This window comes from Epinephelus lanceolatus, chromosome 5 (assembly GCF_041903045.1).
Source record: "Epinephelus lanceolatus isolate andai-2023 chromosome 5, ASM4190304v1, whole genome shotgun sequence".
NCBI classification, from domain to species: domain Eukaryota; kingdom Metazoa; phylum Chordata; class Actinopteri; order Perciformes; family Serranidae; genus Epinephelus; species Epinephelus lanceolatus.
Window position 1 is genome coordinate 16,900,055 of NC_135738.1, and position 17,647 is coordinate 16,917,701.

A 17,647-nucleotide genomic window follows, 5' to 3' on the forward strand; every position below is an offset into this window, starting at 1 on the left:
TTGCCTGGTTAATACCCACACTTACAAGAGAAAAGATGAATGATAGACGGTAAAAACATGTTTCTGACATTTCTGGGGGAAAAAGTGACTGAAAACAAACTGAGCTGGAGCAGGGATTTTCTTGCCAAATGTCTCTTTTGCAGATTCAGCTGACGGGGGCCCCTCAACAAGGCCGCCCTCTCTCTGCGTCTTGCATAAAGTCCTGCAGGCCGGAAAGTATGCAGCCTTCTGTTTGCTAGAGTTTTTTTTTCTTCTCCTTCCCACCTGAATTCTGGCGGTGCCCCAGAAAAGACTGAATGTTTAAATTGTTTTGTGGGGCAATCCAAGGAGGAGGGATTGTTGCTCGGGGAAGTGAGAGGAAATTAGTGGGAGGGTTTCAGAATATGTGTCCTAAGTTTGTTCAGGTAAGTGAGGAGAGCGTGTAGGAGGAAGGAAAGTTATTCTGATTTGTGCCAGCTGAATGCCATATGTGATTTAGGATGCTAAATTCAGCAGAGAGTCTGTGAGCTCTGAATCCAGGAAAAATGTCATGTTTTTGTGACCTGTTTTTTTTTTTTTTTTATCTGCTCCTCACAGTCATCTTTTCTTTGTCTCATCAGTAATAAAACAGCCACTTATTTGGACATGACTGAATTCTGGTCTGTTCATCCTTCTTGTCTTTTATTTAGTTATAATTATGTTTACACAGAGGCGTCAAACAGGCCAGAACCAGCCCGTCAAAGTGTCCAATGCAGTCCACTAGATGACTTTGCAGACTTAATACTGATGCACTTGTGAAGGCTAAGAGGTGCCAGGTATATATTGAACATTGTGCAAAATATTGTAAATCAGCATCTCTAGTCCAAAATAATCTGTATCAGCCTTCTATCTCAAAACAGTATTGGTGGCACTCTGTTGTTGAGACAATGACAAAATGTCTGATCTGTAAATGATTTGAAAAGCATTACAAAATGAGTATTTAAGAAATCTCACGTGGCACTAGCCAAAGTTTGCTGTGTCAATCTTTTAACAGAGTCTAGATGGTAAATAATTTAGGAAAGGGCTCCAGATCTTAAGAAATGACTCATCATCATCCGTAAGGAGAGCACTTATTCTTTCATGAGGTAAGACACGAAAAATCTCCCTGTACCAGACTGTTGGTGAAATATCTTTACTCCATTTTAACAGAGGGAAAAAGAAAAAATAAAATACATAAAAGAAGATGATGAAAATAAAAATAAAAATAAAATAAGAAAGCAAAGGAAAGAAAAAGAGAAAATAAAATAAAAGAATAAAACAAAATAAAATAAAAGAAGAAAGATAAAAGAAAAGAGGAAAGGAAATAAAATAGAATAAAATAAAATAAACAAGAAAGGAAAGGAAAGGGAAGAAAAAGAGAAAATAACACAAAATAAAAGAATGAAATAAAATATAATAAAATAAAAGAAGAATATAAAATAGAATAAAAATTAAATAAATATTAAATAAAGTAAAATAGAATAAGAAAGGAAAGGAAAGGAAAGCAAAGGAAAGAAAAAGAGAATATAAAATAAAAGAATAAACAAAATAATAAAAATAAAAGAAGAAAGGAAAAGAAAAGAGGAAAGGAAATGAAATAGAATAGAATAAAATAAACAAGAAAGGAAAGGAAAGGGAAGAAAAAGAGAAAATAAAATAAAATAAAATAAAGAAGAATATAAATAGAATAAAAAATAAAATTAAATAAAAATGAAATAAATTAAAATAAAATAATAAAGAAAAGGAAAGGAAATGAAAGGAAAGCAAATGAAAGAAAAAGAGAAAATAGAATATAAGAATAAAATGAAATAAAAGAAGAAAGGAAAGAAAATAAGATAAAACAAAAAATAAAACAAAAAAGAAAGGAAAGGGAAGAAACGAAAGAAAGGGGAAAAGGAAAAGAAAATAAATGAAAAAGAAGCAGAAAATAAAATAAAATATAAAATAAAAGAAAATAAAAGAAGAAAGGAAAAGACAAAAGGAAAGACGAGTAAAGAAAAGTATGAGTACATCATTTCCTCCACTAGGGGCCGCTGTGGCGCCACATTGACAGTCTCCCTGCAGTTCCCAGCACCGACCGTTGGGTGTCGCTGTTTCCCCGCTGGCATTTTGATGACACGGCTGTGTGGTGGCAGCAGCAGCAGCAGCAGGCAGCGTCAGCAGGCAGAGGACACACACTCAGATCAACCAGTAATCACCGTCGTCTCTCACACTGCTATGGTCAAAAAACCAACAACAGCGCTTCCTATTTCGCACCGGGAGTGAAACTTTAAAGCCTGTAAGAAACATGCTGCTGGACGCTGCGACCCCGCGGATATAAGCGACAGTGAAGAGCGGAAAGTAGCTCCCACAACACCGAAACCACAAAGAAGAAGAAGCTCTTTTTTCACGCTCGGAGGGAAAGACGGCATCCGGCCTGAGAAGAAGCTCCGAGGTCGGGGACTCCGGTCGGAGCAACGCTCATCGTTTCTGGTGAGAGTCACTCACATATTTCGGTGTAGTTTGGGTTCATTTACCGACGGCTGAACCACCGGTTAGAGCAGCGGTGACACCAGTAACATTCACGCCGCCCTGCGTTGACACAAAACGGGCTTAACAATGTTTACTTCACTGCCTCAGTGTGAAAGCAGCCGTTTGTTGTGTGTGAGCTATTCAGTTTGACCCATTCACCGGTGAATGGCCGCATTTCACTAAAACTGTGACGGGCAGCTACATGCAGTGCAAATGAATGGTAAAGTAAGTTGAGAGTGGCTCGTGCTTCATCATGTCTGCCCTCACGGTTAAACATTTGTGTCAGCTTTGTTGTTAAACGCAAACACAAACAGGCGGCTGGTTTAGTTGTCAGTAAACTGTACGAGGTCTGGTTGTAAGAAGGAGGAGGGCTCTGCTGGCTGCTCTGCGTGTATCGTCTTGCATACTTGAAACCAAAACATTCACTGACCCACATTTTAAAGATGTCCTATCTCCCTGGTCCAATTTTTTCCCTCTAACTACTTGGAAGCACCGTGAAAACTGCACCAGCCTCTGGACTCACACACACACACACACACACACACACACACACACACACACACACACACACACACACAGTCAGTATTAACAGCTTTAAGCCGTCTCAGCTGTTTGCGGGGAGGCCAGGAGGAGAAGACAGCAGCAGCCTGCATGGGAAACAGTTTGAGAAACACTCCTGCAGTTTCTAGGAATCTCACCCCCAAGAGGAAGCTTTCACTGAGCTCCTGCACTTATGGAGTTAACCTGTGTGGTGGTGTGCTGTATGTGCATGTGTGTGGGTGAGAGATGGATGTGAAGTTAGCAGGATGTCCAAGAGGAAGACATCATTGTTCTGGAGGAGGGGGAGGGATGCTCATGGCAAACTGATGAGGAAGTTCGTTTGGTGTGAGAACACCCAGGAGCCTATGTGGTTACATATTTATTGCCACATTTATTGTTCTCGTGTTGTTAACGGCCTTTTTCTAAGTGTACTGACTCAGGGCAAATAAGGGAAATGTTGTGTTTTTATGCAACTGTGCTCCACTCTTGTGCTTTGCACTAGACTTCATAGGTGTTAAACAGAAACTAACTTTGGTTCTTAAGTGCTATATGATAGGCAACTGGACTTCCATGTGTCAAGCAGGTCCGGTTGCCTATGATATAGCACTGGATCTGGATTACTGAGTATCTTCACCAACATGTTTAATTTAAAACTTAAAAAAAAAAAATCACATTGCAGTAATTTTGACTGAATTGTGATAAGAGCCGCAATTTAAGTGGGAATAGTTATATTTGCACTTCAGTTTTATTGAAGAAAATATAAAATGATGATGATGTGATTTGTGCTGGTTTCCAAACAAGCATGTTCCCTTCCATCTCGAAAGGCACCACCATGCTTGATTTAGGTATGTTCTGACACATTTTACCTTCATCAAAAAAATGTAGCTCCTGTGATTTGGATTTTGCACTTGGCATATTGTGATTTGCATCATACTGTAAAACTTTAATTAACAGCCTGGGCTATTACTTGCTTAAATCACTGAAATCAACAGGCCTGTATTTGGGACAGGCCTTAAATTCTTTCAGACAAAACTGCTGCTCAGCAAAGATGGAAATGCAATCAAATTGTTTATGGATATTACTCGTATAAAAATAAGCCGTCAGATAATGTATCAATTATGAATCATTTATTTGATCTAGCTCCGACAGAAAGCACTTCAGAGAAACGTGGCATACCAACACAACACCACTTTATCCTGTTAAAACTATACTCACAACTCTATAATGGACACAAAATTTGAGGTAGCCAATAACAAGAACTTATATAAAAATGAACTGCTTGGCAACCAGACCAGGCGTCTAACTGAGACAGGCCTTTATTTGTGAAAATGTGTAGCCACACAGGGCGAGTAAAAGGGACTTGGCGTTTGATTGGGACTAGGCTTTTAATTTAAGTTTTATGGCATTTCGATTAGCTGTGCGGCCATATTTTTTAATCATAGCATGCTCAGAAACTATTGTAAACTAATGTATTTTCATTATCCGATAATTTGCTAACTAGTTTCTCTATTGCTTGATTTGTTAAGTATATAAAAATACAGAGAACTGCTCATCAGAATTTCCTAAATTCCAAGTCCGTGTCTTCCAGTTTTTTTGTCTGATCAACTCTCCAAAATCCAATATATTCTGTTAACCATCACAGAGGACAAAAAAACAGACAAAGATTCACATTTTAGAAGTAAGAACATTGTCACTTTTACTTAAAACATCACTTGAATAATTTGAAACTGGTTTCTGATCAATGTTCTGTTGGTTTGATTTATCAACTAGTTGTAAAATAAGATCATATCTTTAAGATTTGATTCGATAGGTGGTGATATTTAACCATCACCCTGCCTACTATTTATATGGGAGGATAAACTTTGCTTCTACGGCTCTGTCTCATCACAGCAACGGAATTTCTAACTTCAATATAATACCTTGAAAAATCAAAATTTTTGATACCACGTGGAAACAACAACTTGGTCAGTAGCAGAGAACAGCAGAATGACCGTAGTAAACTTTAATCATAAGAGAGAGAAAGTGCAGTTGATACAGGTCGATATTGTGGAAAATGAATATTTAAACCGTTAAAAATATTCTGAATGTATAAGTACTGATAAAGTAATATTTTTGACAACAACTCTACAGCTGAGTTTCATTTTTTAAATGCATGTGCTGATAGTTTCAGCACAGATACCAAAACAATACTTTTTCAGAACTGTATTTTGATGAAGTCTGTTTTCCTACAGAGCCATTTTTCCTCTCTGAAATGTTAAATGCTGTCTTGCAGCCAAACAACAACTTAGCTGAAATAATTGCAGCCAAAAATATGATTAAAGCCAGAAACCCTCTGATCAAAGAACAAGTATTGCAGCAAGCACTCAGTGAAAGCTTTTGTCGCTTTCAGTTCTGTGCTACGAAAACATTTTTGGTCAGGACCTGATCAAACACACTGAGGTTAAATACCCAGTCCTGCTTGTCCCTCTTTACAGTTTACATTGTTTGGCTGAATGAACGATCCGTCAAAGGACTTTCTCTCATTTCCTATGAGCAGGTTTCAGTTTGACGGCCACGAGCTGCTGAGCTTCCATGAATGATGCGTATCACTCAGCAGCTTCAGGAAGTGTGTCATTTTTTGGGCTCAAAATACCTCGTGTTGAGCCGGCTACCTGCAGGAGGGCAGGGAGCTGTCGGGGCACAGTGTACCCGTGTGTGTTGGTTTGACGTGGGGTCGTTCCCTTGGTGAGGGCCTTGGGGATGGTGGTGGCAGGGTAACCTGACCCGCTGTGAAACAGCTGTAGCCACGCGGCGCTGATCCCTCGAGTCCCAGTGCAGATCAGATGATGGTCCAGTATGTGTATGGGTGTGTGTGGAAGCGTACACATGAGTGTGATGTGGTTTTGACAGAGATTCAATGTCTAAATTTGGACAAACACTGATACACAGAATTATGTCAAACCTAACTTAACTGACTTTTTGGCTGATTTTGGTCAAAGTACAAGGACCTGTATATTTAAGTGTGAGTTCTCCTTTAGTGTGTGTTTGTTCGCTCATGTTTAAGCGTCAGGCTAAGACAGCTGGCTGAAGGTTAATGTGTCACCGCTCTCCGGGGAGCAGCTGCTATGTCACAGGCACCACTCCTGTCTATAGATAGCCATGAATACAAACTCTTCCTCTTTTCTTTGCTGCATTAACACAAGAACTCTGGCACCGGCATGCAGCTCAGGCCCCTCACATGCAGTTGCCCCACAGGACAAATGCTGCTGCCTGCGAGCTTGGCCGCCTCCACTCCCTGATTCTCTATCTCAGATTCTCAGTCTGAATCTTAGACGTGTCTGATGGTAGTAAAGACCCCCGCTGCGGCCACTGAGCCAGCTGGCTGCGAACCTGTTTGATCGAGTTATACTGTAATTCCTTACACTGCATATCTGGGTCGTCATCTGAAGTATTAATGTCTGAAACAGGTGAGGGACAAATATTGCCTTTTTTCCTGTCACTCTTGGCAGGATTTGCGGGAGCTGTCTGAACACTTGTCTGGTCTTTATTTGGAAGCACACACATGTGCTCCTTCAAACCAACGTTATTACAGCCAGCAGAGCTCCGCATATTTGAGATGTGCTGAGGTGTTCATAATTAAGTTCTCAGTGGTTTAATAAAAGACCACGTTAAATCCATGTGTTTGGTTATTTAATTAGCTGAATTTAGAATCCCCCCTCAGGCCCGCTCTACCTTGGCTCAGTGGGTTTCTAATCAGGGATTGAGAAAGTAGACCAGTGTTCAGCAGCAAAAAATAAGTTCCTTAATAAAATTATCAATTTTCCATTTGATTCACAGCTGAGTGAGTTTCTCAACACTCAAATGGGAAGTAAAAAGGAGCACTATGGAAGCAAGTTTTTCCATAATCATTTCTTTTAATTAAAGGTATATGATGCAGAACTGTTACTGTTTGTAAACAAGCGTGCTAGCAAAGTAAAACCAAACCCAGATTCACTTGTTTGGCGCTTTGCCTCGCTATATTTGTGGTTTTTCTGCACAGTGTGTCTCATGGATGCCTGCTGCCTTCAGTCTGCCACCTAGTCCCTGACATTTTATAAAGCCTGACTTATAAGGGATATAAACGTATATGTATTTATAACATATATTAACGTCCCAGGCTCAGAAAATAAGGAGATACAGGCAGAGGGTAGCGTCTCTGCAGAAAAATACACCACCACTTACCTGTAGTGAGTCATCAGTGACGACTGAGAGTGATTACTTCTGCATGAGAGACTGAAGCCATCCCACCTCTGCATATGTCGTAATCTGAGCTTCTCTGTTATTTGTTGTGGTAAGCCGGTCTGGCCACGACCGCATGTTAGTGAATGTATGTATCCCACTGGGTAGCTCATCGCAGCTGCTTAACACTCATTCATCAAGCTAAAATCCCAAACGTTTGCAGGTTTTAGCTTCACAGATGTGATGATTTGCTGTGTTTCATATTAAGTGAATGTCTTTGTGTTCGTTGGACCAAACAACAAATTTGAAGACATCACTGTGGGCTGTGGAAAACTGTTAAGGGGATTTTTAAAAATACTTGCTGACCTTTAACGTCAAATCAGATTAGAGCTAAAACATGTAGTTAACAGATGTCTCACCAACTGTTTTGATAATTTATTATATATTTCTGTAGTTTCTCATCCCAAAATATCGAACATTATGTGGTCAGAGCATCTCATGAGTGGAGATTTGCTCTTTTTCTTTGCCATGTATGAGAGAAAACTGAGTATCTTTAGTTTTTTATCAGTTGGTTGGCAGTTTGAAGACCACAGTTTGGACTCCAGCTGAATGCCAAAGGAAATAATCACCAGATTAATAGATATGTAAAGAACAGGTAGTTGCAGCCCTATCAAAATGATTTGAAAAGTAGTTTCATGGAGCTCTAACAAAGACAGAAAAAAAGTCAGTTACAAACAAGATACCGGCTTAACTTTCTGCAGGGTTTCCTTCAAGTGCTGTAAAACACAACTGTGCTTAGCATGCAGGCTGTGTGAAATTACTATAAAGGCTACTGAGAGCTGTTTGTGTTTGCAGTTTGATATGGAAACTGATATTCTGATAACCCCCGTCCTGCCGTCTGCCCTTAGTTAGATAGTAGCCTTGCCTGTTGTTCTCTTTTAACAGCCATGAAAGGCTATCAGGACCTGCCGGGGCGGCTGGTGTGACGACGAGCAGGGAGGGGGAGGCTAATTGTCGCTCTCTCTCTGATGCTAATGCTCTGCTCACAAACGGACGCCAGGTGACTTGACTCAGGCTCAGATCAGATGAGCCCACGCCTGGGCGATTATCTCCTGATGAGCCAAACAGAAGTCTGTGATAATCGTGCTGCCTTTTATCTAGAATAAATGAAGGGTATCAACATGACTAAATAAATGTATTTATGGGGAGAAATTAACACCTGAAATCTTTCTTGATTTTCAAGGATCCAGCCTGAAAAAATGTTTTATTTGACCCTTATTTAATCCACAAAGGATTTCAACATATTAGATTGGACAGAAAAGAAACTGTATTATATATTGGAGTGACACAACTGTGCCGCCTGCCAGATGATATCAGGCCCTATCTGCTGATCTCAGCTGGGTCCACACGGCTTATCTGTCACAGTTCATGTGGGCCCTTCATCCCATTCATAAACTGTGTTATCATGTGAAGTGTGAGTGGTGCAGTAGATGTATCGTTTTCATGTGAATGGTGTGTGTGTAATGTTAAAGTCCTGGTTTATTCATAATGTGTTTATGAGGGGAATTTAATCAAAATGAGTTTTGTCTTGTGGTTGTTGTTGTTGTTTTTTTTAACTTTTTTTGTTGAGCTAATTCTGGGTGTGACTGTGTATTTAAAGGAGCAGTGTGAAGGATTTAGTGTCATCTAGCAGTGAGGTTTGCAGCCAGCTAAAACTTTATAGCAGTAGCCAAATAATCCGCAGAGGTCTCTTCCTCTCAAAAACAAACAGACCAGGTGATTAAAACCAGTAAAAACACTGACTAAAACAGTTTTATCGGGGTGCCTGGTGGCTTTGTGGGTAAAGCAGGCATAGCATATACGAAGGCCATGACCTTGCCGCAGCGGCCACGTCCTCAAGTCCAGCCTGTGGCCATTTGCTGCACGTCATCCCCTTTCTCTCCCCCACCTTCATGCTCAAAACTATCCTATCCAATAAAGGCATAAAGCCAAAAAAGTCTTATTTTGCAAATCAGTTTCTCTGACACTGTTAAAGCTCGTCGCAGACTATCCGCTTGCCCAGCACCTGCTAATGAGTGCTCACCTTTTTTCTCTGCTAACCTAAGATGCAGGTGTTCAGGACCTTTTAATGGGAGCCAAATTGTCCGCAGAGGTCTCTTCCTCTCCAAAACAAGGACTCACTCCCTATGTAGATATAAACAGCTCCTTCTAAGGTAATGAAAACATGACACTTCTTATTTTCAGGTGATTATACACCAAAAAAACATGTTTATTGTATTATATTCCATTTCTGCTAATATATCCTCCTAAATCCTACACACTGGACCTTTAGGGCAACCTCAGAAAAGTCCACATTTGATATCGGAGCCTACAGTTATCTAGCATATGAATAGCAGTAGTAAAAGTGACCCTATTTCTACACACATGGCCTCCACAATGGAGAGTACCTGCTCTTCCTGGAGTCTACAAAACCACATTATGGCTCAGTAAACTATTAAACTGCAGCTACAAACCTGCAATATGGAACTTGTTCATCTACTGTCTAACCGCAGGCACTATTGGGCCATAGAGGAAGCTTAGAGAGGAGCACGCCTGTCACTCAAGCCGCTGTAACCATAGCAGCAGTGTTAATCAGCCAGTGTTGAATCTTATTGCCTGAGATCTGTGGCTGTGCGTCACCGGTCTGGCCTGGTCTCCTCCTTCGGCCACAGGCTCTGGCTGAGGTGTCTGCTGTATTTCCCACACACACACACACACACACATCAGCACTGACTTGTCTGTCAGCGCCGCTCAGCCCCTGCGGACGCAGGTGACACGTGTGACAAGTGTGACAAGTGTGAAAGCAGGGTGAGGAGAGAGTGTGTGTGTCAGTGAGGATGGAAAAGAGCAAAGGAAAGATGAAAATTTGATAAGACCTTTTTCATGTGCCTGGCTTTTGATTAAGTTCAGCCAGTGCTGAAGTGAAGCCTCACCTGCTGCAGTGTGTGTGTGTGTGTGTGTGTGTGTGTGTGGGGGAGCATGCCTGCGTGGTTGTTATGCTCAGCTCAGCTCCGCACCACGCAGCACACCACTACCTCCTGCGTCTCCTGAAAAAGCCTACTTTTTACTGTGCACAATGCAGCCTTTATATAAGGCCCCCATAATGGAGCCAGCTCCTTCACTCATGTCCTCATTGTCTTGGCCAGGATGAGAAAAGGCTGCTCTTTAGAAAAGCAAGGCTGAGCTCACCCGTGAATCATGCCAACAGTCACGCTTGTTCTCTGTAGTCTCCTGTGTGCAAGGCAGCCAGGGGAGGAGAGACAGGCGTTTTCTAGGACCCCCGCTCTCCTGAAGGCGGTGACGTTAGCTGGTTTACTGAACCCTTCAGGGGTTACAAAGAGGTTGCGATCTTGCTTTTCCTGTTTCTGTGGGTGGCCCAGTCAGAAGGCACCCTGTGGCATTGATGATGGCGGTTGTGTGATTGGTTCGTCTGGCAAAAGTGGGACATTTACACAGACCTCTGCAGTGATGGTGGCTTGTGGAGCTCCAGTCTGGCATTACAGGGCTGCCGTGGGGGGTGGTGGTTCCTCACAGCAGGAACTCTTACCCTTTAAGTAGCCCTCTGTTCATCATTAGCACAGTTTCTGCTGGCTGGCGGCTGCAGCAGTAAAAGGACAGAATCCATAGGAAGCATATGTTTATTGTCACCACTGCAGCATCCATAAAGCTCCACGCCCCCCGCCTCCCTCCTGTTTCCACTGCATCCCCGCCCCGCTGCCTCCTGCAGACTGTACTGCCAGGAAGACAGGAAAATGGAAAATGAAATTTAGCATACAGCTGGAGATGTCAGCCTGTCTGCGAGGTGAGAGTTGTGTTGTGGTGGGTATTGATGGCTGTTTTAAGGGATGAAAATGCAGACGTAGTCAGGCGGGGAGCTGCAGGACTGGAGGGGGGGTTGGGGTTGCTATAGGGTGTGAGATGGAGGGAGACGGAAAATCAGCATGCATGCAGTCTCCTGCCGTGCTCTGCATTTTCAACATGGAAAAAGCAGTGGGGTTGCCGTGGCAACAAATCCAGAATCAGCGCAGCGCTCGGACCCCTTCACTCCAACCCCCCCTGTCCTCCTCCTTTTCCTCCTCCTCCCTGGCCACATCCCAGCAGATCTGGAGCTCAGACCTCAGACCGGCCTACTTAGGGGAGCAGGGATAAGGCTCGGAACAGGGATCATGTCCAAAGCTCCACACTCTATCCCAGAGCAGGAGCGTGGGCCAGCGAATACGGGTGCACAGTGGACGGACCCCCCTCCTCTTCTCCTCCTCCTCCTCTCCCTTCTGATGCCATTAACTTTCCACTGAGCACTCAGAAAGTGATTTGTATCCACAGACTCGGCTGGATATTAGGTCATATCCCGGTTATTTATGAGATGTTAATGCGCCCCCTCATATCCACATCATATACGTTCATAAATCAAGAGGGGATTCTGGATATTGCCATGGAAACTGAAGAGAGATTTACGGCAAAAAACAACAGTGACTGGCCTGTCAGTTTATCCCAGTTTTGGTGCCAGATAATCCTGATTTGATTGTAAACACATCATAGCGTTTTTTTGTACAGAATAATATCAGGGCTACGACTTATTAGAGTTTACAATTTACTGAGGATTTTTGAACGATTTATTTAATCACCAATTTATTTGATAATCCATTAATCAGTTTGAATAATTCCAGCTTTTTAAATGAGAATATTTTCTCGTTTCTTTACTCTAAGATAAAATCGTTTAGCTGTGGGGAAAAAAAGGACATTTTAGGAAGTGATCTTTTCACCATTTTTCGACATTTATTAACAACAAGCCTAATCAATTAATCTAGAAAATAATCAACAAATTAATCAACAGTAGAAACAATTGTTAGTTGCAGCCCTTCAACTAATAACTGTGTTAATGTGCTCATTATCGATTAATGAAAATATCCATTTCAGTTTCCCAGACCCTAAGGTGACTTTTGTAATATCTTGTTTTATCCTACAAACCGTTAAAAAAAACCCCAAAATATGCATTTTACAGGGCACACGGTGGCTTGGTTGGTGGAGTTAGGGTTAGGGTCACAAAGGCTTTGTCCTTGCTGCAGCAACCATGGGTTCAACTCCGACCTGTGGCCCTTTGCTTCATGGCGTCCCCCCTTTCTGCCCCCCTTTCACGCTGTATCTGTCTGATCAAATAAAGGAAAAAAGCCCCCAGATATCTTCAACAAAATACACTGTACAATGATATATAACAGAAATCAGCATGCCCTCGTGTAATGCTGGAATAAATAAATATTTGGCACTTTTGCTTTATTAAATGACTGATATGATGAATCAGTTATTAACTTCTTGCAGATTAACTTTGTGTTGACTCATTGACGACTTGCACATAACTTGCGTTGAGCGTGTTGCTGGCTGTGGGCAGAAAAGGTCAGAAAACAGTCATTGCAAACTCCTAACTTTGAACTCTGATGTCTCCTTCAGGGCAGCCTTCAACAGCGGTGAATAAATAGTTTTCCGTCAGTGTAATGAGCGTACTCTCTCTGTATACCGCCCATGTTGCAGGCTGCGTGTAAAGCTGCAGCAGGCGAGTGGGTAACGCAGCGAGCTGTTCAGGAGACGACAGGCTGCTTGCCCATGCTGGAGCTGATGTGTCACCAAGCGGACTGATGTGAAGCTGTTATGACAGTCGAGTTGACGTCCTGCCTCATCTCAGTCCCGAGGATAATTAGATTGATTGTTGACTGAGAGCACAGAAGAGCAGTATGTATAATAAATGTAGGCAAGGCATGATTATGATGTGAAAATATATATTCTGACCGGTCTGGATTGAAAAACAAGGCTGCAGTGGAGAGGAGTGCTCCTTCTCGTGTACTTATGACCCCGTAGATTTGACCTATTTGCCAAAATGGAACTTTGATGTTGTGACAAAGATTGCTGGCCAGAGTCAAACTAGGAACATCACGTCTGTATGTTGATCGTAAACCATTCAACCAACAGGAGAGCCCTGATGCATTTTACTGTCCTGTTACAGTTCGTGGGTATTCAGACTTTCAGTTACCTCACTGCTATCTAGAGCTGTGAGTATATGAAGTTCCCCCGTTGAAGTGCTCATGATCTAGGCTACAGTTTAATATTTCGTCTTTGCACTGTCCCAGTTTGCTTTGGCCTTCAGCCCAGTTCAGACAGACGGTTGCTGCTGTCCGCTGTGCGGCAGGGAATGGGGGCAGGCTCACTGCCTCTTAAAACTCTGCACAAACTTTATAAACCAGCCGCTGGATTGCTAAACTCTCACTATCTGGGGTGAGAAACAGGCCATGCAGCTGCTGAATCATCTGTATTTTCACTAGCCAGTTATAAATCAAGGTGCCATGTTGGGAAACCAGTTTCATTCACTGATTGGCTGCTGCTGTTGTCATGTTTTTTTGGACTTTAAATCTTTCACCACTCTAACGTTTTTTCAAGTCAAATCTGATTTGGGGCTGATGCTTCTCCCAGTCTCCACTGCAGTAATCACCAACAGTCTGTTAATCATTTAAGTGTTTTATCGAGCACAGATGCCAAAAATTCTTTGTTTGCAGATCCTCAGATGTAAAGATTTGCAGCTTTTCTCTGTTTCACATTGTTGTAAATTGAATCTCTTTGGGCTGTGAGATGCTAGTTGGAGAAAACAAGCAGTTTGGTGACATGACCCCGGGCTCTGGGAACTTAAAGTTATTGTCACCAGTTTAACGGAAGAAATAACCAACAGATGAATTCATATTGAAAAAGAGTTGTTAGATTTAGCCCTTGTTTGTAAAATGTTGTCATGCTCCTGATCCTGTGTTGTTCTCTGCGTACAATGAAATTGACAAACTTAAGGTCAAATCAGGACATCCTAAAAGATTGCGTCTCATATTCTCAAGTCTGTCTTAAAACAATCCTCACATGCCTATTTTATTTATTCATTTATTTATTTGACCTTTGTTTATCCAGGAAGTCCCATTGAGATCGAAAATCTCTCTTACATGAGAGACCTGGCCGAGGTAGCAGCCAATCAAAACACATTTAAAATGCAATAAATACAACTTATAAGACAAAAATCCACAATAAAACAACAACTACTCAAACACAGCGGCCTCTCAAGAAAACCAAGCACATGTCTCTGTCACCACATTCTTTATGATGCCCTTAAATTCATCAGTGGATGGGAGGATGAATGGATGATAGTGACTACAGAGTCCTGCGTGTGTCTGATTTGCAAGACCTGCTCCTGAACTGTAACCACGTTTCTGATCAGTTCGTTCCACAACCCGACCCATCCCATGGACACAAGATCAGTGTCCTGACCCAAAACTGCAAATCCTGCAATTATAACAATGTGCTGTTGGAATAGTTTATTCAGGCAGCATGTTTATGCTGTAGGACAGTTCATATATGTGAAACTAAGACAATATATTCTTCTTCTCATTTTATTTCAATATATTTATCATCCAGCACTTGTGATATCATCTACATGTTCCTGTTTTCACTCAAAACCAAACCTAGAAATGAACACCCACAAATATCCTATTTTATGGGTCACCCACCAGGTACTTGAGAGTACCTTACCCTAGACCCTGATTTACTATTAAACAGTTTTTGGTTACTTTCGTGTATTTTTCTATCAATACTGGCAAAGAAGAGAACCCTAACTCCTGCAGTACCAATGGAAATGGTTGGAAACAGCTGTTGTTTTGTGCAAAAATGCATTTGTAAATTTTTCCAAAGATAAAATGAGGCTTCCACGGACTCAATTACACAAATTCAAAGGGTGCTTGACAAGAACTTGCCTTTTTAGTTAAAGCTTTTGCTATGGTTAAACAGAAAAAAGCTGTTCGGGGAAGCACAAAGAGGGAATTTTGTTCTAAAAAACACAGTAACTTTGGAGATCCCCTCTTAATTTGTCACACATTTCCCTTTGTTGAACTTTGAATGCTTTTTTTCACACTGTGGATTTTATCTCCCAATCGCTCGCTTTGAAATTACACAAATCTCTTTGCAGCCAGTGTGGACAGGGCAAAAAATGTAAGCCACTTAAAGTGTTTAGATGTACGTATAGCCATGTGAGTATTGTTTTAACAAAGAGTCTATCCTAACTGATTCAAGGGCAGCCTTAGTTTGAGCCGTAACCTACTCTGTGACCATGTTCTCATTATTTGTCTCTGGCTGTGTGAGTCAGCTGTTGCCTCTCTGGACAGAATTCAGGTTGTGAGTGATATCTGGAAAACAAAAGGCTGTCGGTAGGTAATGGTTGACAGGCAGCGAGCCCCGAGGGGCTGCACTACTCATGTGTTTTCATGTCTGACTTTACTCATCATCGTCACAGACAGACACTTGTCCAGATCTGCAGTAGTAGTGGAGTCATGATCTCCACATTGATGTCACAGGGAGAGGCTGCTTGTAATCTGCTCCTGTCAAACATTCCCAAATACCCTGATGTCTTGATTTGAACTCTTTTCCATCTCCTCACTCACACTCTCTCACACACACTCTATCAGACACACACAGACTGTCTCCAGCTCTCACAATCAGTTACTCTCATGTACACAGTAAATGCGGCTGGAATGTGTGATGTAGACTCGATGCGGCCTGGGCTAGTCCTGCTCCATTCAGGAGCAAATCCCCCCGGTTTAGGATTTGCTTTTACAGTCCGCTGTGCCAGGGACCGTACTCTAAACTCACCCGTAAGAATCTCTCACCAACTTGTCATGCTTTCCCAGAGGGAGGAATGTAAAGTAATATGCCCGAATGAGCTGAGTCATAATTAACGTCAGAGTGCTGATTTGTCCATGTCATTGTTCGCCCAGTCAGATACCTGGTGATCTAACAGCGTCTTTGATTTCACTTTGACTCTTGGTGTGGGATTGTGAAACATGGCTGCGAGCGGATGAGGCATACTCTTTTGAATTAAAGGCAGTGTACATTACAGATTTTTATCAGCTAAATGTCACGCTCTGCATCAACACTGCAGCTTACAGATAGTGGAAGTGTTCCTCTGAAACGAAAACAAGCCGTATCTCTTCTTATCATTGTCTTACATGGGTTAAAACCACTTCTCACATATCTGTTTTATTTGTCATCCTCAGGCCTCCCCTTCCCGAGAGCTCTATGGAGAAGATGAAGCGGTTCAAGCGACGTCTGTCTCAGACGTTACGAGGCAGCCACACCATCGACGAGTCGCTGTCTGAGCTGGCAGAGCAGATGACCATAGAGGAGAACGGCCTGAAGGACAACGGTGAGTTTCAGAGGCAGTTTACAGAAGTTGATGGTTTAAACCTCCTGGTGGTTGGTCGCACACATAACCAAAATGGCACACACGTTCCTTCCATGGTCTGGACCTGTCCTTGGCGGCACAGTGGTGTAGTGGTTAGCACGGTCACCTCACAGCAAGAGGGTTTCTGTGCGTTTTTTCTCCAGGTACTCCGGCTTCCTCCCACAGTCCAAAGACATGCAGGTTAAATGGTGACTTTAAATTGTCCGTAGGTGTGAATGTGAGTGTGGATGGTTGTCTGGGATAGGCTCCAGTCCCCCCCGACCCCCCCCCCCCCCCCCCCCCCCCCCCCCCGCGACCCTCATGAGGATAAGTGGTTACAGAAAATGAATGAATGTTACTACCTCTGCTGCTGGCATAATGGCGAGACAACTCTGTGCCCTTTTGCTGTGATCATACCTTTTATACAGAACGGTGAGGTGGAATATTAGCACAACATTCCCGTCTTGAAGAGGCAGTGTAAAACAGACTATGGTATCCAGAAGTATTTTTCACTTCCCGTTTGAATGTTTTATAACGTATAGTATGGCCAACCTGAGTGCTTTGAAGTCTCAAAGTGTCAGTCACTGCCACGTTAATCAGCATCCAAATCAAGTTGAAATGCTCCAATATCTTTTTTTTTCACGTCTATAATGGTAGAATGAATTGAAAGGAGATGGCATTCAAATGTCTTTGTAATATAAATTTTCTTGTTTTATTGAAACACGACATAACAATTATCTATATGAGATTTGGCTCCTGTTACATAGAGTTGGAAAACAATGATATTAAAGAATAAAAGTGCTCAGACAGGCTGCATTAGTTATGGATTTTAAAACTTGTACTGTAGCTGAATGACTTTTTATCCCCGTCACTAAGTGAAAAAGGGATGCAGCAGTTGAACCATTTACCACTAGTACTAACCAGGATCTCCGTCATGACTCGGGTTTATCCAAACACCAGACTGACGTGTTAACTTCACAGCAAGTTTACGTAATGAAGTGCGTGTCTGAAATGGGATTTAGCTGCTGAATTTTAATGGACTATATTTATACGGCACTTTTATCCAAAGCCAAATCCAAATTTTATCTAACACTTATCAGAGTCTGAAAGAGCGCTGAGTTCAACTGC

At 42.1% G+C, this 17,647-nt stretch overlaps 1 protein-coding gene across 1 annotated transcript in view; it reads left to right on the forward strand.

Moving 5' to 3' along the window:
• The first annotated feature begins 2,186 nt into the window (after positions 1-2,186).
• The window catches only part of LOC117262611 (cyclin-dependent kinase 17-like), a 47,926-nt gene continuing 32,465 nt past the window's right edge, over positions 2,187-17,647 (forward strand). The window contains exons 1-2 of the mRNA XM_033635644.2: positions 2,187-2,469; positions 16,353-16,501. Of these exons, the coding sequence (XP_033491535.1) occupies positions 16,375-16,501 (127 nt within the window). The 5' untranslated portion in view covers positions 2,187-2,469; positions 16,353-16,374. The remainder of the gene's footprint in view (positions 2,470-16,352; positions 16,502-17,647) is intronic.